The sequence below is a fragment of the Girardinichthys multiradiatus genome, chromosome 20 (genome assembly GCF_021462225.1).
Source record: "Girardinichthys multiradiatus isolate DD_20200921_A chromosome 20, DD_fGirMul_XY1, whole genome shotgun sequence".
Taxonomy (NCBI): domain Eukaryota; kingdom Metazoa; phylum Chordata; class Actinopteri; order Cyprinodontiformes; family Goodeidae; genus Girardinichthys; species Girardinichthys multiradiatus.
The window spans coordinates 42,852,775-42,876,748 of NC_061812.1; the positions used below are offsets into that span (position 1 = coordinate 42,852,775).

The window sequence follows — 23,974 nt, forward strand, 5'->3', positions numbered from 1 at the left end:
GTGCAATTATAAAGTAGCGCAAAAACCCTTCTCTCATGTGATCTTTTAAATTATTTTTTTCATCTAAAATAAAAAGAACAATCTAAGTAACAATTGGGTACAGCTATTTAAATTAACATCAAACACCAGCTGCTGCTTTATTTGGTTGATTTAAGGTTTCACATGACTCAGCAGTTCATCTTTGTCCATTTGGTATCGACTTTTCTTCCAGACGTCCCGGAGCTTCTGCAGAGTGGCACCGATATCCTTCCCTGAGGTGATGCCCATCTTCCTCAGATCATGGCCGCTGATGGGGAAGCGAGGAACGGACCATCTTAGGAGGTCCGACAGCAGCTTCTCTTCACCTTGATACTTCAGTAATTCGCACACTTTACCCTGAGAGTCCGGCTCTCTGCTCTGAGGAGACACAATATGTTTGACATTTCAGTCCAGCTGAGACTGGCCCCCCCACAGGTGGCACAATAATTACTCCCCCCACTGGCAATACTACACAGCTATTCTATTGAACGTAGGTCTAGAGACTGAGATGGTACAAGGTGAATTTGTCTCTGGGGAACCTTTTCTATGTTGATTTGGCCAAATGTTTTTGATCATTATCCTGTTAAGTGACTAATGACGACCCATTTTCAATTTACTGGTAGAGGCCAGCAGATTTTTATTTCAAATGTAATATTTCCAAGAGCCGATGCTATGCACTTTAACAAGATTCCCAGGGCCTTTGGAAAAAAAATCAGGCCCACAGCATCACAAATCCTCCACCATGACCAACAGTAAGCACGAGTTACTTTTCCACAGAGGTGCCATCCTCCTTGGCTTTACACCTAACTCACCAGGAATGTTTGTTGTTGAATTGCTGTATCTTATTCTACTCTGACGAAAGCACATAGTTTCAGACAGAGTCCCAGTAGAGTAAAGAAAACTCCACATGTTGACATTAGATTGTGGTTGGATGAAAACATTTTTATGGTGGCATCCCTCGCAAACAACCATTTGGCCTGTAGATGGCATCAAATACTTGTTATGGAGACCTACTGACCCCAAGATTTATTTACATCCCTTGGCATCCTGCTCCCTGCACATGGTGGCAGGATTAATATTGGTCATCATCCAGCTTAAGGACAGTGGCTAAAAGGAATAGGCCTGTGTGTCGGGTCATATTTATACCCAGAGGGAAGTCAAGGATTACTAATTTAAAGTTTCTAGAAACTCTGATCAGCTTTAAAATAGTAGAAATAATAAAAAACACTTTGGTTATAATTATTTCAAAGGGATTATTAGGGGTGCTAATAACCATATGTGAATACGTTGTAATTATTTTTGAAACATTACCTAAAAATAGTCATATATAAGAAATTCAACGGTCTAAATTTCCTCCAAAACTTGCAACGAAATCAACAGAATATTTGCCCGTTTTGTGTCATTTGTGTTAATGAATTATAATAAAAACCCTAAGCAGATGAAAACAAAATCTGACATTTAAATAACAGCAAAGGCGTCTTACCAATCTGTGAATCAACCTTTCAAGGCACTAAATGGCTGCAATCATCCGCACAACAAATGTAGAACATTCACCAGAAAAAAGGATTGTAATTGTGAAATTGATGTCCTATTCAGAAAGAAATCATCACCTGTCTGCGTCTGACTAGCAAACTTACATCGATAATAAAGTCAGTGAAAGGTTTGAGCCTGTCTGGCTCTTCGTCGCTCTTGCAGAGCCCCCTGTGTTTGACCAGGAACAGAGCCAGGGTCTTCTCCTCTCTGGACACCTTCAGTCGGAGGTCCATCTTTTCCACGTCATCCGGGCTGTGGAACAGAGCCGCCAGGATGGTCATGGGTTTGGGAGAGTGAGTTTTGGCGTTCTGCCACACGCGCTTCATCTCGGCAACGTCGCCATTTGGAGGCAAACCTGAGATGTAGTAGGAGGACGAGCAGAACGGACGTAAATGGAAACTCAATAAGGAGGATTTGGTGCATGTTTGAAGTAAATCTGAAGAGCTGTGTAAAAAAAACTGAGACTTCAATTACTTGACAACAGCTGTCAATCTCATATTAATATATAAAATTACACACATTTACCGAGTCTCCCACTCATTACTTGATGGAGAAACAAAAGCACAGATGGAAGACCACACAAGCTGCCGAACTTATGAATGGAAAAGTAGGGATGGAACCTTTAGACAGCAGGATAACAAATGTTTTTCCATATTTCATTTTCTTTTCCCATACTTGAATCCAGATGAAGAAAATAAATTCCCAACTTTTTTTAGACTTTTCCAAACTACATAGGAACTCTGCGTTTAGAGCTCTGAAATGTAGTTTTTTTTTGCTAGTTTCTACACCAAAAGGAAAATGTGTTTTATGATGCCGGGCAACAAGAGGAAAACGCAAACTCTGCAAAACTATAATTCGGACAAAGTGACACTTAGGTACCAGTTCAATTTTTAACATAGAACATAATGGCATAAAGTGTGCTAAATATTGTGCTTCAAAACCTGCTGGAATTACTTCAAAAATCTTTTTAGAAAAAGGTCCAACAAAAAGTAGTTAGAAGCTGCTTTGATAGTGAACTGCATTTTTACAGTCACTTTAACTCAGACATAATAAAAAGAAATGTCTGTATCAAAACATGCTCTTGTATTAATACACTGCCTGGCCAAAAAAAAGTCATCACCAAAAAAAAAAAAAAAAGCTTTCATTACGGCACGCATTCTCTGTGGCATTGTTTTGAGAAGCCTCTGTAACGTCATAAGATTTATTTTCACCCAGTGTGGCATTAAGTTTTCACCAAGATCTTGCATTGATGATGGTAGATTCTGACCGCTGCTCAAAGCCTTCTCCAGCACATCTCAAAGATTCTTAATGGGGTTAAGGTCTGGACTCTGTGGTGGCCAATCCATACATGAGAATGATGTCTCATGCTCCCTGAACCACTCTTTCACAATTCAAGCCTGATGAATCCTGGCATTGTCATCTTGGAATATGCTCATACCCTCAGGAAGAAAAAATCCATTGATGGAATAACCTGGTCATTCAGTATATTCAGGTAGTCAGTTGACCTCGTTCTTTGAACACATGATGTTGCTGAACCCAGACCTGACCAACTGCAGCATTCCCAGATCATAGCACTGCCCCCACAGGCTGGTACAGTAGGCACTAGGCATGATGGGGGCATCACTTCACCTGCCTCTCTTCTTACCCTGATGCGCCAATCACTCTGAAACTGGGTAAATCTGGACTCATCAGTTTATATGACCTTCTTCCATTGCTCCAGAGTCCAATCTTTATGCTCCATAGCAAATGGAAGCCTTTATTTTCGGTTAGCCTCACTGATTAGTGGTTTTCTTGAGGCTACACAGCTGTTCAGTCCCAATCCCTTGAGTTCCCTTCGCATTGTGCGTGTGGAAATGCTCTTACTTTTACTATTAGACATAGCCCAGAGCTCTACTGTTGTTTTTCTTTGATTTGATTTCACCAAACATTTAAGTGATTGCTGATCATGATCATTCAGGCCAAATTTTCCGGCCACATTTCTTCCTCGAAGACAATGGGTCCCCACAATCCTTCCAGTTTTTAATAATGCGTTGGACAGTTCTTAACACAATTTTGGTAGTTTCTGCAATCTCCTTAGATGTTTTCTCTGATTGCTGCATGCCAATGATTTGACCCTTCTGAAACAGACTGACATTTTTTCCACGACCAAGGGATGTGTCTTTCAACATGGTTGTTTAAGAAATGAGAAGCAACTCATTGCACCAGTTGGGGTTAAATAACTTGTTGCCAGCTGAAACATAATCGCCCATGCAGTAATTATCCAAAGGGAGGCTCGTATATATATGCTTAGTTAAATCCAGGTGGCGACTTTTTTGTGGTCAGGCAGTGTATTTTCTAAAGCCCATCCCCGCCATGTCTCTCACCTATGTACTGAGCCAAGTCCAGATTATAGACGAGCTCCAGCAGATGAGCAGCATGGTTACCAACCACCATCTTCCTTAGTTCCACCCAGATTCTTTCTCCCGATATAGCTGCCAGACCTCTGCCATTTTCCCTGATGGCGGCCAGAGTCTCAGGCTCGTGCTCCTCTGGTCTTATAGCCACCCTGCCATAAAACCTGGGATGAAACAACAGGGCTGATGATCAATGGCTCCACTTCTAAATAACCACACACGCTCTCACTCTTTGCAGAAGTAAGGATGCCTACCTGAAATATCTCAGTATTCTCAGGTAGTCCTCTTGTATCCTCTGTTCAGCGCTACCAACGAACCGGACTTTATGGTTCTGCAGGTCTTCATAGCCTTTAAAATAGTCGTATAACGTTCCATCAAGCCCTGCGTGACAAAAATTGAAGAATTTGGGTATGTCTTTTATTTCCAGGGATCAATAAATGATCAATATCCACCAACAGAGTTGGTTTTCCGTCGGAGTGGAGTCACCTAAAAACATCGAGTTAATGGTGAGGTCTCTCCGCTCGGCGTCTTTCTGCCAGTCGGTGGTGAACTCTACCTCTGCATGTCGTCCATCTGTCTGAACATCAACTCGTAGTGTGGTCACCTCAAAGTTCTCATTGTGCAGCTGAAGAAGACAAAAGGTTAATGGACTAAAGGCACAAGAACATCTGCCCACTAATTGAAACCCAAATTTCAGTTGATCGGAAAATTGAAATCTAAGATCAATTAGTGATGTTATGTCCATATTATAGCCTACACAACTGTGGGAATGCCTGCTTCATTCTATGACTTTCACTCTTTGAATTGACTTACTAATAAAGCAATAACATTCCAAGTTATTAAGAACTGAATAAACAGCAGCTCTGTCACCATCTGTGTCATTACATGGATTAATTTAACATCTTCCAGGAATAAATGGTTCAACAAGTAGTGGAGCCTCGTGTTATGTGTCTGCTCATCACCGACTCCATCCCATCATCACGATGCACCAAACAGAACTCATTTTCAAACCTCATCATGTCCAGATTTTATGTTGTGTTGCAACAAACTTTTAAAAGAGCTCAAAGTTGGACTTTATTGTCATCCTCTTCTGAAACATTATTTTACTTCATTTCCTAAACCCTGATTGCTTTTCTGTTGTCCCATAACTTCAAACCAATGTTCAGAACTCTTCAAGCTGGCTGCTGTTTGGATTAGATGAGCTGAGGACAAAAATCAAAGTCCTCATGAGGCAGCACACACACACGCACGCACACACACACACACACACACACACACACAGTGTTATAGGCTACAATGATGCTGCTCAATTTTTCTGAGAACATCAGCTCAGCAAGGAAGCTGTCTGCGGCCGAAAAGCGAGATGAAACCAAATGTCATAAATGGAAGTGGAAGAAATGAAGCTGTACCACCAATGATCCAACTCCTGATTACTCCCAGATTTTACTCCAGTCCCTCTTTTGATTTCTCACATTCCTCCCCCCATAGCTTGAGCTGGAGTCAATTTAACAAAAAGGAAAAATAAGCAGGAGAGTAGAACTGCTTAAGATATTTAACAAAATGACTCTTCTGCCACTGAGCTTTCGTTTTAAAAGAATGTTCATTAAATATCATCTACAGGGGTTGGACAATGAAACTGAAACACCTGGTTTTAGACCACAATAATTTATTAGTATGGTGTAGGGCCACCATTTGCGGCTAATACAGCATCAATTCGTCTTGGGAATGACATATACCAGTCCTGCACAGTGGTCAGAGGGATTTTAAGCCATTCTTCTTGCAGGATAGTGGCCAGGTCACTACATGATACTGGTGGAGGAAAACGTTTCCTGACTCGCTCCTCCAAAACACCCCAAAGTGGCTCAATAATATTTAGATCTGGTGACTGTGCAGGCCATGGGAGATTTTCAACTTCGCTTTCATGTTCATCAAACCAATCTTTCACCAGTCTTGCGGTGTGTTTTGGTTCATTGTCATCCTGATACACGGCACCACCTTCAGGATACAATGTTTGAACCATTGGATGCACATGGTCCTCAAGAATGGTTCGGTAGTCCTTGGCCCATCTAGCACAAGTATTGGGCCAAGGGAATACCATGATATGGCAGCCCAAACCATCACTGATCCACCCCCATGCTTCACTCTGGGCATGCAACAGTCTGGTTGGTACGCTTCTTTGGGGCTTCTCCACACCGTAACTCTCTCGGATGTGGGGAAAACAGTAAAGTTGGACTCATCAGAGAACAATACATGTTTCACATTGTCCACAGCCCAAGATTTGCGCTCCTTGCACCATTGAAACCGACGTTTGGCATTGGCATGGAGTGACCAAAGGTTTGGCTATAGCAGCCCGGCCGTGTATATTGACCCTGTGGAGCTCCTGACGGACAGTTCTGGTGGAAACAGGAGAGTTGAGGTGCACATTTAATTCTGCCGTGATTTGGGCAGCCGTGGTTTTATGTTTTTTGGATATAATCCGGGTTAGCACCCGAACATCCCTTTCAGACAGCTTCCTCTTGCGTCCACAGTTAATCCTGTTGGATGTGGTTCGTCCTTCTTGGTGGTATGCTGACATTACCCTGGATACCGTGGCTCTTGATACATCACAAAGACTTGCTGTCTTGGTCACAGATGCGCCAGCAAGACGTGCACCAACAATTTGTCCTCTTTTGAACTCTGGTATGTCACCCATAATGTGTGCATTTCAATATTTTGAGCAAAACTGTGCTCTTACCCTGCTAATTGAACCTTCACACTCTGCTCTTACTGGTGCAATGTGCAATCAATGAAGACTGGCTACCAGGTTGGTCCAATTTAGCCATGAAACCTCCCACACTAAAATGACAGGTGTTTCAGTTTCATTGTACAACCCCTGTAGAGACCGACCTTTATTGTTGTAGAACCTGCTGCTGTTAGGTATGATTATGGCTGAATTAACAACAATGATGATTCTGGTTAAAGAAATAAGTTACCTACAGTTCACTAACTTTTCTAACATATTTAAACTTAATATGTTAATGGGATCAATTTCCTATCAAGTCAAACTGCAAAGGGAGGTTCTAAAGGCAGTTATAGGCAGTTAATACACTAGCTACAGTAGATGGTTCTCCGGATGGCTACATTTACTATGAAACCAGATTGGTTGGTCCAGCAGGCTGGAGCTAAAAGCTGGTCTAAGATCAGCCAAGACTAAAATAGACACTTAGGGTAATACAATCTCAAACTTGTTTTAGGGGATACTGCAAACATTAATGACGTTTACATGAGGCAGTTATTTAGGCAGAAGCAGATGATTATTTATGCAGGAAATTGAGGTAGACTGTGGTGTGCCCCAAGTGATGTACCTGTGCAAAACATGCGAAGTACAGAACATGTTAAATGTTTCCGGGTCTGTACAGAATGAAAAATCAATAAACAAGCGAGCTAAAAATTGCAAAAAGCTGGTCAGCAGTTATAAGAAGAGTCTGATTGCTGGAATACCAACAAAACTTTTTCCATTGGCTTTTAGTTGAATTAAAATAACTAAATGTTAATCTGCAATGGGACAGAAACACATGGTTATTTACATCCAAATTATGTGAATGATTTTGGCCGAACTGTAATCTGAATGTAAGCTCAATAAAGACGCCAAGAGATTTAATTCTGCAGGTCAGATAATAACTTGCTTATAAACCTCCAACAGTTTCGATACACTTTCGATTTGTCGAACTGGTTCTTTAACTATTTATACCAAAGTCTTCATACAACAATTTGCTGAGTACTTTTTGCTTCACCATATTTTTAGCTGTCCATCAACTAAAGCTTGAGGCGAGGGACACATGCTGACATCTACAAATCTTATATTAAAGATGTTTAATCAAACTGTCGAGAGTTTTACTCCTCAAACAAACTATATTTACAGGACAATGGATCCTTGGGTTCTTTAACACTAAAGAAAAAATTATTCTGCATTAATGTCAGTCAGTCAGTCATTTCTACCGCTTATTCCATAGTGGGTCACGGGGAAGTTGGTGCCTATCTCCAGCAGTCTATGGGCGAGAGGCTGGGTACACCCTGGACAGTTCACCAGTCTATCGCAGGGCAACACACATGCACACACTCATTCATACACCTAAGGCCAATTTAGAGTGACCAATTAACCTAACAGGCATGTCTTTGGACTGTGGGAGGAAGCCAGAGTACCTGGTGAGAGCCCACGCATGCACGGGGAGAACATGCAAACTCCATGCAGAAAGACCCCTGGCTGGGAATCAAACCCAGGACCTTCTTGCTGCAAGGCAACAGTGCTACCAACTGCTCCACCATGCAGCCCAATGGATCCTTGGGTTCTTTAACACTAAAGAAAAAATGATTCTGCATTAATGTTAAAGTTTTCTTAAAGAAACAGAAGACAAGAAGTCAGCGTCTATATGTTGAGGACAGTTGTTGCACAGTCAGATATTTTTAATCTAAAGCCATCTGGTTGTGCAACATTCCTGATGATGCTCTCATCTGCAGACACTTTCAGCTTCACGGTGTTGCTGTTCAAATAAACAGCATCATTCACCCGTTTACCTTTGTAAAGAAAAACGAAACTGATGCACACAATTCCAGTGAAATTTCATTAGAATCCAAATTTGATAACAACTCTTCTTTTATCACTGATGAAGGTTATGTTATGGAAACATTGCTTTATCAATGCTTCACTGTGATTTTAACACTATGGCGGTTCCTTTTGTTTCCTTGATGCAATTTGGTCTTTTGACCTATTTACCTTTATGTATCGTTGTTAAGGTATTTAGTCTAGCACTTTAGACTAAAGTAGGGGAGCTGGTATTAGGACGCCTTAAAGCAACTTTCAAATGCTCAGTAAAAATTCACATTTTTTTTGAGTATTCATGGTCACCAAGGATCAATGTGCCCTGAATCTTACTCGTGCAGTAATGGTCCCGTGCTTCTCTCCTTTATTGTTGATCATCCTGATTCCTGCAGCTTGGAACATGCACTTCATCTCCTCTGGAGTGGCTGTGGTGGCAAAGTCTACGTCCTCAGGCCGCTTCCCAGCAAGCAGATCCCGCACAGCGCCGCCAGCGATCCGGAGCTCATGCTTATGCTTCTCAAACAATTCTGGACAAACCAAAAACACGTTTAGTTGATTTAAACAAACTGTTCATTATTTTGTTTAACATATTTAGTAAAACATTTTGTTTACTGGTCAATATAACCTCATAATTAGCTTTAACTAGGCAGTATTCACAGGGTTAACATTTTTACTATTTTAGCAGGTAAATCATCCATATGCATAATTTACAACTCAGAGTTGTTGGTTTCACAAAGCCTTTATACAGACTTTATATAATAGATCAACAAAAAGTAGTGTGTTATTTTCTTAAATATACTCTTAAAAGTGTGGTGTGTATTTACATTCAGGCCCATTGATTCAGTACCTTGTAAACCCACAACTTACTGTAATTACAGCTGCAAGTCTGGTGGGGTATACGTCTCTAGCTGCTCTGGACATCCAGATAAAAGACGTTTTTGCCCATTTGTTGCTAAATAGATCAACCTCAGGCAGACTGGATAAAGAGCCTCTATGAACACAGTCCCGGACTCTCAAATGGATTTAGTTCTGGGCTTCGGGTGGTTCTAACATGTGGACATGAGGTAAGTCTCTGTCATTAAATCTAGTGTTTTTAAGTATCTAACAGGTTTTATTTCCAGGACTGGCCCTGTTTTTAGCTCCATCAATTTTCCTTCTCTGAGCAGCTTCCCTGTCGCTCCTGATGAAAAGCATCCCACACCATGATGCTGCCATCACCATGTTCCCCACATGTTTTTGCCACACACAGTAGGCCAGAACGTTTAATTTTTATCTCATCTGACTAGAGAACCTTCTTCCACTAGTGTGCTGTGTTTCATAAATGGCAAACATTAAAAGGTACTGCCTATCGCTTTCTGAATGTGAAAATATTCAAGAGGTACAAGGTACAGAAGCTGTAAATGTCAGCAGAACAGGCTGCGTAGGTGAGGGTTCAAGGAAGTGCAGCTGAACAATACAATCATTAAATTCGAGGGGAAAACAATTTTCTTTTGTGAACAGCATAAAAGAATGTGTGATGGATCATGGAAAGATGCCAAGATAAAAAGATTTTCCAGCTCTGTAACTGTAATATGAAGTAGGACAGGAGGTTAATTCTGTGCAGTTGATTCAGACTTGTCCTTAGGCAGCCAGCTTCAAAGTAAGATGAGCAAATTACCATCATGCAATATTATCCAATGAGAGGTCAAGGTAACCCTAACCCCAACCCTAAAGAAATGAAATGCTGTATAATGTCTTTTGCAAATGCACACAAAGAGAAAGGTCTTTAAAAGTGAAAGAGTTGCTTACTGTGAGTGCTTCAAGATCACTGGAGATCAGCAGAGGAATGTTGGTATTTATTGGGAGAAAATGGTGAAAGGCAAAGGAAAATGATTGGCTAGCCAGACATTATCCGCCTAGTAAAATTCCTCCTGTTGTCTTCAGACTGATGATATAATGTGCACAAAATAATAACCAAGCTCTATTCCAAGTCTTTTACTCCCACTCCTATTCGGCAACAAAACACGGATAATACTGATGTTAAATTGTTGATGCAAACATTTAGGATTTAGAAGGCATTTATATCTATTTAACATAAAGTGTGGATGTCCCTTTAACATTTCAAAATTTTGGCACGTTACAATTTAAATAATTTAAATGTACTGTAACTGAATTCTATGAGATAGATCAACAGAAAGAAGAACATAATTGTTCAGAGCTCAGTCAGATTGGATGGAGAGCATCTGTAAACATGAGTTTTCAAGTCTTGCCATAGAATGTTAGTTGGATTTGGCTTTGAACTGACTTTGACTGAGCCATCCCATTTTTGCTCTAGCTGTCTCTTTGGAGTGTACAGCTACAATGTGAACCTTAGCCCCAGTCTATTGTTAGGAATAACCTTAATTAATATGCTCATAGCTGTTTTTCCCATTTATACTACACTGAAATAAAATATAAGTTCTAATGTTTCCCTTTTGTTACAAGAGGCTAAGAATGCTCATAGACATACAGTACAAAGATAAATGGCCCAAGGGTTGTCATAAATGACCTGAAGCTGGGGCACTGGGGTAGATAGTGGAGCAGCTGGTATAACTGGGTTGATTAGAAACCTACAGCACACTTAGATTAAGGATGGACACCCGCTACTACACAATCTACCAGATAAACACCACAATGGTGACACAGTCTACTGATAATCACTGAGGAAGGGAACATCCATTGCATTGGAGTGCCAGATATAAAACTACATGTGACCTTCTATCGAGGCTCTTTGTCATCCTCTAACAGACGGCGACGGTCCGAGACGGGAGCCTCAGCGCTGATCTCTGTAATCATTCCTCTGCCTTAATTTAGATTAAAAGAACTAAAAGTTAGAAACTGGTTGACAGTCGTTCCTTTAAGAGTCTTTAGATAGAGTGGTGACTGTTTCCGGGGTCCAAGGACCAGTGGAGCTCCAAGGCATCTGACCGCCAACAGGGTGCGGTCGCTTTGGACACTATTCTTGGGCTTTTATTTCTTTCCATCCACTCTGACTACTACTTCTGTTCCTGCTTGGAGTAAACCACCCCCACAGCATGATGCTGCCACCACCATGTGTCACAATGGAGACAGTGTGCCCTGGGAAGCCTAACATTGCCTAACTCAACATTGCTTCTGAACCATTTGTTGTGTTTCTTGAAGTTTAAAATGTTTGTTCACTAATGTTCTCCAACAAACCTCTGAGGTCTTCGTTGAAATGCTATATAAATGCTGATTTTAAATTGCATATAGGAAAACTAAAGATGTTACTTCTCAAGGCAATTGGTTAGGGGCAGACTAAAGGGGACCGATTATACATACACGGCAAACAACCAAGAAATGAAGAGTGGCTGATATATACCGGTCTTGTATCCAGCTGCGTGTACTCACCCGCTATTCCATTCAGCCCATCAGTGAAGAGACACTGGAACTCGTTGGTCTTCAGCCTCATGGTGAACAGACTCCTCCATACACTTGAACTAATCACAGCAGGTCTAACTAATCTGCTCCACATCTACACACACAGAGAGAACAGAAATGGTCAGGTACTTCTGTTTGGGTCCGTTTGCTGTAACTGAGGAGCTAGCTGGCTAACACGTCACTGGACAACTGTTAACTGCGGTAAATAACGGTCTCCTGATAGTCAGTACATCAACGCTTTATCGAAAAAAATAACAAACAGAAACACTTTACAACTTTAAGGGACACTTTATGACCAAACAACATAGTTTTCACCGAAAATTATCCTTGTGTCATTTCGACTCCCCAAGAAGCGATACAAGAGTTTTACAAAACGTGCGCTCTTTGACCAATGGCGTGGGATTTCGTCAGCAACGTAAGGCGAGGTTTAAAATGTCTCTCGCGAGATTCTCATCTTTAAAGTTCCAGGCGTTGCCGCTGTCACAGAAATAAGTTCCAGGATGTCACTGCTCAGACATTGGAGTGACTTCTTTCCCGGCTGAAAAAGATTCGCCAGACCCACTGATTTCAGGAACTTTAACGACAGATTAATCAGCAATCTGCTTTATTATCAGACTAATTATCTGGTACTAAGTACTGTTGTTTTCGTCATTGCAGGGTTTTGTCATGCTGCTGTTGCAAAGCAGGATTTAACTTTTATGAGTAACATTTAAAAACTTTTAGAAAGATATGAGGAAGCTAAGACGAGCAGACAGATTTGTTTAAAATTGTATAATACAGGTTTAACGTTACATTGTTGATATTAACAAAAATTTTTTTCAAGAGGTCAATAAATACAAACATGATTTTGGAAAATTATTTTGTTTTTACAGCTAGTTTTGATGCTTGAAGTACAACAGGAAAACCAACTGGAGTGGAAAGACAGATTGTTTAGTTCTGAGGAAATCCTTCAGTTTGAAGAACTGGTCTGTTATCTAATAACATCAAAAAGAATGTGTTAATGCCACTGGAACAACCACACCCTTTAATGTGTCTGACTGGGTTTTTATATAAAAGGCCAACACAAAGTAGTGCAGAACTGTGGTCTTCAAATCTTTTTTGCAAATAAAAATATGAAGAGTGTAAAGTGCATACAAAGGGTATCTAAATTATATATGCCACTGTTTAAATTCCAGTGTTTTTTTGTTGTTGTTTTTTTTTAAGTCTTGAGGCCACGGTTAATGCACATTACAAAGAAAAAATAAGTTGAGATTATTATTCCAAATTGGTTAAAAAAAACTTGTTTACCTAAGGAAATCGACCCGATTGCATTCAGTCACTGACTTTGCAGCAATCACTCCTACTGAGCGATCACCTAGCGACAGTGGACAGCCAATTACATTGGGTCATTATCTTTGCAGCCGCCCCTCATAACAACAACAAGCATGAACAAGCATGCTGCCATTGTCATGGCATGCAAGGATTAAATATTTGCTCCATTTAAAGGCCAGACTAAAGTTTGCCAGAGAGAACATAAACATTGAACAGGACTTCTACAACAACATCCTTTGTACAAATGATTCTGACATTAAATTATTTGGACACCAGGGGAAAAAAATGTTTATTGGCATAAACCAAACAAATAACCTCTTATCAACTGTGAAACATGGAGGTTGTCATGGGGATAGTATGACCTGTCCAGAAACAGGCTGATCTCAGCAGGTTCTCCTTAATCACTGTGGCCCCCTTGGCTGCTTCTCTGATTAATACCAACCATGCCTGACCTGTCAATTAGTTGGACGACCACGTATTGGCGGGGTGTGCAGTTCTGTCATACTGTTTCCATTTTTGTATAATGGAAATGTGCTATGTCGGAAACCTTAGATATGATTTTATAACCTAACTACATTTTAAACTTCTCCACAACTATATGATACTTTTTGTTCACTAATGTTCTCTAACAAACCTCTGAGGCCTTCACAGAAAAGCTGGATTTATACTGAGATTAAATTACATATAGTCTGGACACAGTTTGTGGTGACCACAAGCTAGTGGCTTCTGGAGGCAGTTGGTTGTACTAGATTTTTGATGGGTATGAGAGCAAAGGGGCCTAAGAACATACACACCACACTTTTCACATTTTATTTGTAAAAGTAAAAACATCTGAAAACCATGTCTCATTTTCCATCAACTTCACGAAACACAGTTTGTGTTGCTTCACTACATAAAATCTTCAGCGGTTTTAAAGATGGCACCAGGAGAAACACTGGTATGTTTCGATGTCCCTTCACTGTTTACCTGTATACTCAGACCGGATGCAGTGGAAACAATCCGAAAAACAACTTCATGGGGCACAGCTGTGGCACAAGGTGAAAAGTAAGTAAAGCGTACCCATGTACGGAGGCCTTAGTCCTCGACACAGGCTGTCGCAGGTTCAAATTGCGGCCCGTTGATGTTTACTGGATGTCTTCCCACCATCTCTCCACCCAATTTCCTGTCAGCTCACTTTCAACTAAGAAAAATAAAGGCCAATAGCTCCTTAAAATAGAAAACAACTTAATCAAATGTGAACCTCAACAACAGGACCAGTTTCACCCCAGATGAAATCTGCACGCTGCTGAGCCGTTGCCTGTCTGCCACTTATTTTAAGTATAATGACAGTTTTACAGACAGAAGCATTGCTGTGCCATGGGATCTTCAGTGTCACAGATAGTGGTCAATTGAACACCACCGAGCCATTGGTTTCAGTATGTGGATGATACTTGGGTCAAAATCCAAGCAAAAGGACGTAGAAACGTTCTAACTCAGTAGACAACATCATGTTCCCAAGAGAGGACAACAACAACAAGCTGCCTTTTTTGGACCATTTGGTGCACATGGAAAGAGATGGAAGCCTCAACATTGAGATTTACAGGAAACCAACCCAAACAGATCACTACCTTCTGTTTGACTTTCACCACCCACTGGAACACAACCTTTCTGTCATCAGACCGCCACAACATGGGGCTGATCTACTCTCAGTTGCTGCTTCAAACATTTGTTTTCAGCAAGCGGTGCAGAGACCTCTGGAAGCAGAAAAGATGCACTGCATTAAAACAATTATTTAAACACTGATGGAAAAATGCATTACAGATCTAACTGCTCTTTACTTTATCTTTTGCAGTTGCGTGATTTAGAGTTCCGAAGGCAGCTGGATATTGGGAACCTCAGTATTGTAATTAGTGATGAACTTGCCACCAAAACTTAAATGCAAAATGGCATACGGACAGAAAAAAACTAATTATGGTGTCATATTTAGGTCAAATAATGGGGTTGAGATGGTGGGATCAGCAGAAACAGGATTTGAGCATGTGTCTGTTGGCTTGCCTTAAGGAAAACGCTTGAAAACGAACAACAAAATAGTTGCTCACATATCTCAAAATACTCACAGCAGTATATATAGCCAAGTAGATTTCGTGCCGCCATCGAGCAACCCATGGCAAGAATTTACGGATAAATATAGTATGTATTAGGAGTATAAATAATACATTAGCTACGTTTTAAACCCTTTGTGTAAAATCGGTATAGTGTTAACTGATCACAGCAAAGACTAAACTTACGCAACCAGAAGTTGCAATATACAAAACACACAAAATAAAGCACAACTAGCGTTAAACATTAACTTTTAATTTAGTCATATAATGTAATTGTGACAAAATTGCAGATTCGTTTGCAGTTAACTTCGTAAATCCCGACAATGTTGTCGGAAGAAAAGGGACTGCAATTCTTGCAGTCTCCAATGACAGCTTGGCACTCACAACATGGCGGACGCGCTGTAGTATAGTTTCTGCGGGGAAAAGAAACGCGTATGTCTTGACAAAACATAAGCCCCGCAGAAATTATTATTATTTAATTTAGAGGTATTCTGTGTGTCAAGGAAATACCTTAAAATACAAAGCAAACCACGTGTGCTTGCTATCCAATAGTGTGAGGTCTCCCCAGCTACCTCACGACTGGAGCAAGTCAACTCAATCTCGCGAGATTGATTTTGAAGCGTTGTCTGTTTATTTTCCTTGAGGTGGTGGTGAGCTCTGTGTGCTGTCAGAGAAAAAGTTACAGAACTCTGATGGCTAAACTAGAGCTGGTACCGCTGAGATCGTGGGATGACTTTTTCCCCGGCTCGGAAAGGTTCGCCAAACCGGACTTTGCAGATATGACGAGATGGAACAACCGAGTTGTCAGCAACCTGCTTTATTATCAGACTAATTACCTGGTACTCGCCATCGCCGTTTTCTTTATTGTCGGGTAAGAAATGTCATACGGTAAAAGCTTGAGTCCTTTTTCTTCTTATCCACGCAGTCTGGTCGCCTTGTTGACATAAATAAGGGTTTAACCTACTTTTAGGAAGATCAGCGGAAGCACAAACGGGGAGTTAACTCCGCTACAGCTGTTGCACCGAAAGGGTTGGCACAAAAACGAAGAAAAAAATTGCACAGGTTAAATGGTTAGTATGATCATTTTGGGAACTGGTCATGTGCTTAATATGACAATGGATGATTGATACAGACACTGGGATACAGTGCGAAATCCAGGAAACGGGCTGAACCAACTGGGCATGCCCAGACGTAAACCTGTAGGTGAGAATGCGGACTAATACTATCTGATGTCACCAAACACCAAAAGATCAGAGATTAATTGTCCTGTGTGTAAGATATTAGTTGTTACTTTGTATCAGTTAAAAATTGATAAACTAACAATAAACTTTTCAAAGCCGTGTTCATTGAGACTTGATAACATGTTTGTTTATTCAGCCAAGGAAAATGCCATATTAATGATAAACCGGCTGCCTCTGCGTTTCTGATTGGAGTCCAAAACCAGCAGTGGAAAATTGCATAGTGACTTCATCTTGACTCATCATCCCTGTAACAGCAAACCTGAACTTTGACGCTTTTTTGTTACTGGTTTGAGGAAGTCATGTGATGTTATCTTCATCCAGTGAGACAGCCTTTCAGAGTCCCTTAGTTAAGTACATTAACAGCATGTTGCAGTGAGCTTGTAGAGGTGTCCTGCATGCTTTGGATGTTTCCCTGCTTTAACACACCTAATTCAGGTGATTGCAGTTCAGCAAAAGCCTGTTAATCAGCCATGAATGGAAATCTGGGGAGCTAAAGCAGGAACACATCTAAAACATGCAGGACTCTGGCCTTTGAGGACAGACTGAACAACCCTGATATAAGACAACCCAGATATCCTGATCATTTAACCAAATCTACAGTGTACACTGAATATTTACCACGCTCACTGGATCAGGCAGTGTATGAGACAAGTTATAGTTTTCCTAACAAAATGTTCAAGCTTGCGAAGTACACAGTAATTATGAAAAAACAACTAAATACCAGTGTACCAATCAATTGACCACAGATCCAAATCAGCCAATTTTCACTTGATTGGCTCTGACTAATAATTGGCAAGTCAAATACTGATAATTCAGATTATTTTTATTCCCCTGCTCATTAAATCCATCTTAACTAAAAACCTACGCTAGCAGTGGATCTCTGCAGCTCTTCCAGAGTCACTATGGGGCTTTGGGCTGCTTCTCCAATTAATGCTCTTCCTGTCTCCTTGTCTTGTCAGTTAAGGTAGACAGCCATCTATTGGTAGTTTTTAGTTGTGTCCATGTCCAGATGATAGTATTTTCTAACCTAAATCTACTTTAAACTTCCTCACAACATTATTCCTGACCTGTCTGCTGTGGTCTTTGGTATTTATGATGCTCTGAAAACAGCTGTAGAGTTGATAGCTGGACTCTCTCATGTTATTAGACAACATCTAAATGCAGATGGTCACGGCTCTTTATTCAGAGGTATCAGAGTAAAGAGGATTGATTACATCCACCCACCACACTTTTCAGACTTTTATTTGTAGAAAAAAAGTTAAATCCACATTACTTTTTCTTTTCTACTGTATTCTTGTACCTTAGAAATTATAAATATCTTTATATTCTATGAACATTTGTGGAATCTTGTTGCCTTGAGCTTTTAGTTGCCAGAAGTGCAAATGCTCCCTCCAAGCAGTCATTACATAGTTGATGTTGTTTTTGTAGGTCGCACTTCTAACCACTAGGTGGAGCCAGTGGCTACAGCATAACCTGTACAATAAATCTTCGGGAGCCTAAGAACTCTTTTAAACTAACTTGTGTTGCCTCGCTGTGGTCCTACAGGTTCCTCAACCCTCTGGGAATGTTCACAGCCATGGTTGTGGTGTCGGCCGTCTTCCTGGGCTCGGTTTGGGCCGGAGAAAACCGAGCCGTAATCAAGAACTTCAAGAGGCAGAACCCCACAGTTTTTGTGATTGCCGTCATGGTGGCCAGTTACATGCTAATCTCTCTGCTGGGGAGTGTCATGACATTTATGACAGCAATCACTTTACCTTTGACTTGTAAGTTAAATACAGGTCCTTCTCAAAAAATTAGCATATTGTGATAAAGTTCATTATTTTCCATAATGTCATGATGAAAATTTAACATTCATATATTTTAGATTCATTGCACACTAACTGAAATATTTCAGGTCTTTTATTGTCTTAATACGGATGATTTTGGCATACAGCTCATGAAAACCCAAAATTCCTATCTCACAAAATTAGCATATTTCATCCGACCAATAAAAGAAAAGTGTTTTTAATACAAAAAACGTCAACCTTCAAATAATCATGTACAGTTATGCACTCAATACTTGGTCGGGAATCCTTTTGCAGAAATGACTGCTTCAATGCGGCGTGGCATGGAGGCAATCAGCCTGTGGCACTGCTGAGGTCTTATGGAGGCCCAGGATGCTTTGATAGCGGCCTTTAGCTCATCCAGAGTGTTGGGTCTTGAGTCTCTCAACGTTCTCTTCACAATATCCCACAGATTCTCTATGGGGTTCAGGTCAGGAGAGTTGGCAGGCCAATTGAGCACAGTGATACCATGGTCAGTAAACCATTTACCAGTGGTTTTGGCACTGTGAGCAGGTGCCAGGTCATGCTGAAAAATGAAATCTTCATCTCCATAAAGCTTTTCAGCAGATGGAAGCATGAAGTGCTCCAAAATCTCCTGATAGCTAGCTGCATTGACCCTGCCCTTGATAAAACACAGTGGACCAACACCAGCAGCTGACACGGCACCCCAGACCATCACTGACTGTGGGTACTTGACACTGGACTTCTGGCATTTTGGCATTTCCTTCTCCCCAGTCTTCCTCCAGACTCTGGCACCTTGATTTCCAAATGACATGCAGAATTTGCTTTCATCCGAAAAAAGTACTTTGGACCACTGAGCAACAGTCCAGTGCTGCTTCTCTGTAGCCCAGGTCAGGCGCTTCTGTCGCTGTTTCTGGTTCAAAAGTGGCTTGACCTGGGGAATGCGGCACCTGTAGCCCATTTCCTTCACACGCCTGTGCACGGTGGCTCTAGATGTTTCTACTCCAGACTCAGTCCACTGCTTCCGCAGGTCCCCCAAGGTCTGGAATCGGCCCTTCTCCACAATCTTCCTCAGGGTCCGGTCACCTCTTCTCGTTGTGCAGCGTTTTCTGCCACACTTTTTCCTTCCCACAGACTTCCCACTGAGGTGCCTTGATACAGCACTCTGGGAACAGCCTATTTGTTCAGAAATGTATTTCTGTGTCTTACCCTCTTGCTTGAGGGTGTCAATAGTGGCCTTCTGGACAGCAGTCAGGTCGGCAGTCTTACCCATGATTGGGGTTTTGAGTGATGAACCAGGCTGGGAGTTTTAAAGGCCTCAGGAATCTTTTGCAGGTGTTTAGAGTTAACTCGTTTATTCAGATGATTAGGTTCAAAGCTTGTTTAGAGACCCTTTTAATGATATGCTAATTTTGTGAGATAGGAATTTTGGGTTTTCATGAGCTGTATGCCACAATCATCCGTATTAAGACAATAAAAGACCTGAAATATTTCAGTTAGTGTGCAATGAATCTAAAATATATGAGTGTTAAATTTTCATCATGACATTATGGAAAATAATGAACTTTATCACAATATGCTAATTTTTTGAGAAGGACCTGTACAAAGTCTTCATGTGACACACAAATTCATGAAGGCTTCCCGGGGTTATGATTTATGGCTTAGCTGGTTGATTTATTGCATTTTAAAGGGAAGTGATCTGTACATTTGAAGTCTTATGAAATATTGTGAATTCTCACAGAATCAGAGCATGGTTTGAGTTTATTTCTGAATATGTTGTTGCCAAATGTATAAACCTTAACATTTGCTTTTCCATCTGCATTGCAGTGATAGTCGCACACGCTTCGTTTCGCCTCCGCAACATGAAGAACAAACTGGAAAACAAAATGGAAGGCGCAGGGCTGAAGAGGTCTCCGATGGGCATTTTTCTTGAGGCTCTGGGACAGCAAGAGGAAAGCCTTCAAAAGATTCAGACTTTTCTGGAGGGAAAAGTGAAGGAGTAACTGCCTTTTTCTCCAAAATGCAACCACTTTGAGTTTCTCTGTTGTCTGACATGTGGTGTTAAAGAAAGGACTGCAAACCAACAAATGTTATCTCCTCCTCAGGGTATCTTGTGTTATTCCAATCAGAACTTGTCAGGGCGCTTTCCCCCCACAGCGATCAGGGCATGCCTCACGTCTCTGCTGTGCAGCTCATCATATTGTGTCCTGTGCAGCTGTAGGCTTCTTGTTTATGAAATCTGGGTTTAATCAGTCTCAGAAAGTCCTCAGTTTGCACTTGAGTGAAATTGTGAAAGCAGCGCAAGTGTTGCCTTTTAACAGAGGCTGAAAAGTGCACACTCAACATGCATCGCTGCCAAGACCAGAGCGTTTCAAGTTCATGAGGGAAATCTCTTCACATTCAGAGTAACTGTTTACTTCAGTGCAGAGTTGCTCTTGCAAATAAAGAGAATCATGCAAAAGAGTGAGTCCTGCTTTGACTCCAGTCTGATCATTTTGTCAATATATGAAAGGAAAACTTGAAAGGCAAGCCATGCCTATCAGGACCTCTCCTGTTTATCTTGACAGTGCCTCCTGGGTGATGGATTGGCTAATTGTGCTTTCCCTTCCACTTATCCAACATACTAACCAATGGCCATGCAGCAGATTATAGTGCAGAGGTTGACCTTTTGACAGAGGGGATTCATCTGCAGTCAATAAGGCCCTGAACTCGGATCAGATACTTTGATGCTGCTTCATTTGATAACATCTGAAATGGACTCCAGATAACAAGAGTACACTGTTAACAAAACTGTAATTTTAGAGAGGTGTAAAGAAGAAATATAAGTGTTAAAACATGGCTTTCAGATGGCTAAAACGGTTTTTAAAATGGGCAAATGTTGCAAGTTTATATACAAAGTTTGGTTTCAGGGATTGGGGTGCGCTAATCTCTACAGCCAGCTTTTTAGAGCTCTACGTCCTGTGAAATCGACCTTATTGTGCGTTCTGTTTATCCTTGGAAGATGATTGGCCGTTTGACAGAAAAGATTCATCTGCATTCAAGATTATATACTCGTTCTGCTGGTTTGGTGCTTAAAAAAAATGTATACTGTTTGCAACTGACAGCAGATGTCAGGAATACAGGCTGAACATAAAAACAAAAACAACAAAGATAAAAGTGTTAAAAGTTTAAATAGCTAAATAACGTCTTCAGCATAATGGTCAGTTATTTAGGTCCAGTGGAACAAATGTGTTCATTAGCTGGCAAAATGTGGTGTACACTGAAAAAAATAATGTTCTGCACAGATATATGTTAATGAGATGTCTGTGTACAAGAGTTTAGAATTTCACTCAGTTGTACCTAAAATTAAAATTTGCATTGAAGTTTTCTGTTATTGGTTGCTTAAAAAAGGTTTATTTCATATTTAAGTCCAGCTGACATGTTGCTAGTTGTTGAAAAAGTACATCCATTGAAGTGTTTGTTGGAACCTAATGGTCATTCATCCAACATCAGTGGAACAAAACTAAAAGAATTAAAACAAAGCGTTAACACATGGCATTTAAAAGGGTTAAAATTAGTTTGAAGATTACAGTACCACAGCACTCCTCCCTAACCGGTCTTTGCAGCTGCGTCTACAGTGGCTGGTTTCTCCACCCTCACCTTGCTGGGGTCTGTCTCTTTTGAGGTCCTCCTTACAGCTTTGTACTTCTGTACCAGTTTTTCTACAAATTTTCTTTAAAACATTTTAAAGTTCATCTTTGGGTTTTTTCAGTGGCAAACAAGAACTATCCAACAAAATTATATGAAATCATAAAACGTATAAAGTGCCACAGTGTAATAAGTAAATAATTATTTCTATATGTAATGACAAAAATTACATGCAAAATGAATTATTCTTAATTGTTTAAATGTATCAAGCTATTAGATACAGAACTAAATAAATGTTAATTAAAACTTGACTTTATACCATTAAAACCGTATGTATTAAAATTGTTTTACATGTCACTATGTACACTAGCTACATATGTTTAATTGGATTAACCTGCAATAACAATAACATTGACCATAGCAGCCAGTAACCATTCATTCTGTTCAATGACTAAAACAATAAGTATGTATTAGTTTTTTTTTTTTTATTCAGTGCATATTTTCAGTGACTTTGATATATTTATTTGGATTTTGCATTTGTATTGAATATTAAAATATAATAATAAAATGTTAAAATTTTGCATTAAGGAAATAATTTTAGGATGTGTTTATTTATTCAACAGTGGGATTTTTGGACCTCCATAAATAAGAAGATGGATTTCCTAATTGTTTTATAATAAGTTAGAAAAAATTCTGAAAAACTAAACCCAACATCTGAGGTCCAGCTAATGGAACAGGATTTAATGTTGGGAGGAAATCGAAATGGAAAGGCTGGATAGTGCTTCTCTTAACTGGTCCTGTGATGCAAAATGGGTCGACCAAATCAGAACGGCTCACCAGCTCTTCACATGTAGCGGTTAGTCTTTTTTTAATCAACACATTGTGATTTCTGTGTAAAACCTAGAACACACGACACCCAGACTCACCTTTAGTCCAGTTAGTCCTCCTCTGAGCTACAGCAGTGATTTACGTCCCCTGCTGCCTCATCCCGTCCATATTGGGAAACTTGGAATGAACACAAGCACCGTTGGCAACAAGTTCAAGTAAAGTCATGTCTCAGGACGTCTTTGCTCTTCCCGGAGCAGCAGCTGCACGTATCCCCTCAACACGTGCGCCGCCCACTGCTCACTCAACAGGTGTGTGTCATTGGTGATGTCGACTCAGCAGAAGAGAAAGGAGAAAAAACGTCAGAATTCTGATATGCATTCGGGTTCCGACGGCAGGATTGAGTGAAGCACCAAAATGTGCTACATGTACAACACAAACTTGTTATTAGGGCCTTGCAAAAGTATTCCCCTTCCTATTCTGAAAAACGTCAATGTTTTATGTGACAGACTATTCGTTGCAAAACAGTTCACCCTCAATCCAGCTGGATGGAGATCATCTGTAAACAATCATTTTCAAGTCTCGCCACACATTCTCAATTAGATTTAGCTCTGGACTTTGACTAGATCTAACACACAAATAAGCTTTGATCTACACCATTATATTGTAGATCTGGCTGCATGTTGAGTGTTGTTCTGCTGGAAGGTGAACCTTTGCCCCCGCCCTAAGTCTTTTTTTTAGGTTTTCTTTCAGGACTGCCATGTACTTCCAGTATTTAGCTCTACTGATCTCCCAATCAACTCTGACCAGCATCTCTGTCCCTGCTGAAGAAAAGCAACCCCACAGGATGATACTGGCACTACCATGGTTGGCCATGAGGATGATGTGTTCATGGCAATGAGCAGTGACAGTTTTCTGCCAAACAGCATTTCACATAAAGAGTAGCTTTTCCTTCTTTGTCACGATTTTGTTCTGTTGGTCTATCACATAAAATCCTAATAAAATAAATGCATTGAAGTTTGTGGTTGTTAAGGGTCAAATGTGAAATTTCAAGGGGTGAAAATGCTGCTGCAAGCCAATGTCGCTCATCGTGAAAGCCCCCCTTAACTCCTTTATGTGTTTATGAGCAAATAACTCTATTAGCTTCTGAAGAGATTTTTTATAG

The 23,974-nt window shown here is 40.5% G+C and overlaps 2 protein-coding genes across 3 annotated transcripts; one reads left to right on the plus strand and one right to left on the minus strand.

Annotated features, from left to right (window-relative positions):
- Window positions 1-98: 98 nt before the first annotated feature.
- Window positions 99-23,082, minus strand: trnt1 (tRNA nucleotidyl transferase, CCA-adding, 1). Of its 2 annotated transcripts, none has more exons than XM_047346782.1 (8): window positions 22,911-23,082; window positions 11,911-12,034; window positions 8,857-9,050; window positions 4,431-4,569; window positions 4,199-4,325; window positions 3,915-4,108; window positions 1,656-1,906; window positions 99-396 (listed from the first exon to the last, which is right to left on the minus strand). In XM_047346782.1, the coding sequence occupies exons 2-8, from the start codon at window positions 12,032-12,034 to the stop codon at window positions 151-153; spliced, it is 1,275 nt and encodes a 424-aa protein (XP_047202738.1). In that variant the 5' UTR covers window positions 22,911-23,082; the 3' UTR covers window positions 99-150. The 2 variants fall into 2 exon arrangements, with proteins under 2 accessions (XP_047202738.1, XP_047202737.1); XM_047346781.1 differs by lacking the exon at window positions 22,911-23,082 and adding an exon at window positions 12,256-12,407.
- On the plus strand, window positions 15,946-20,824 carry arl6ip5a (ADP-ribosylation factor-like 6 interacting protein 5a). The gene is made up of 3 exons (XM_047346785.1): window positions 15,946-16,203; window positions 18,119-18,336; window positions 20,185-20,824. The coding sequence occupies exons 1-3, from the start codon at window positions 16,025-16,027 to the stop codon at window positions 20,358-20,360; spliced, it is 573 nt and encodes a 190-aa protein (XP_047202741.1). The 5' UTR covers window positions 15,946-16,024; the 3' UTR covers window positions 20,361-20,824.
- Window positions 23,083-23,974: the final 892 nt, after the last annotated feature.

Bases quoted from the DNA above. Each gene is read 5' to 3' on its own strand.
- trnt1 (XM_047346782.1), bottom strand. From the start codon at position 12,034: ATGTGGAGCAGATTAGTTAGACCTGCTGTGATTAGTTCAAGTGTATGG. The intron at 9,051-11,910 runs GTGAGTACACGC...TGGTTTGTCCAG, and splicing joins TGGGCTGAATGGAATAGCGG to AATTGTTTGAGAAGCATAAG. The intron at 4,326-4,430 runs GTGACTCCACTC...TTTGTCACGCAG, and splicing joins CATTAACTCGATGTTTTTAG to GGCTTGATGGAACGTTATAC.
- arl6ip5a (XM_047346785.1), top strand. From the start codon at position 16,025: ATGGCTAAACTAGAGCTGGTACCGCTGAGATCGTGGGATGACTTTTTC. The intron at 16,204-18,118 runs GTAAGAAATGTC...GTGGTCCTACAG, and splicing joins GCCGTTTTCTTTATTGTCGG to GTTCCTCAACCCTCTGGGAA. The intron at 18,337-20,184 runs GTAAGTTAAATA...TCTGCATTGCAG, and splicing joins AATCACTTTACCTTTGACTT to TGATAGTCGCACACGCTTCG.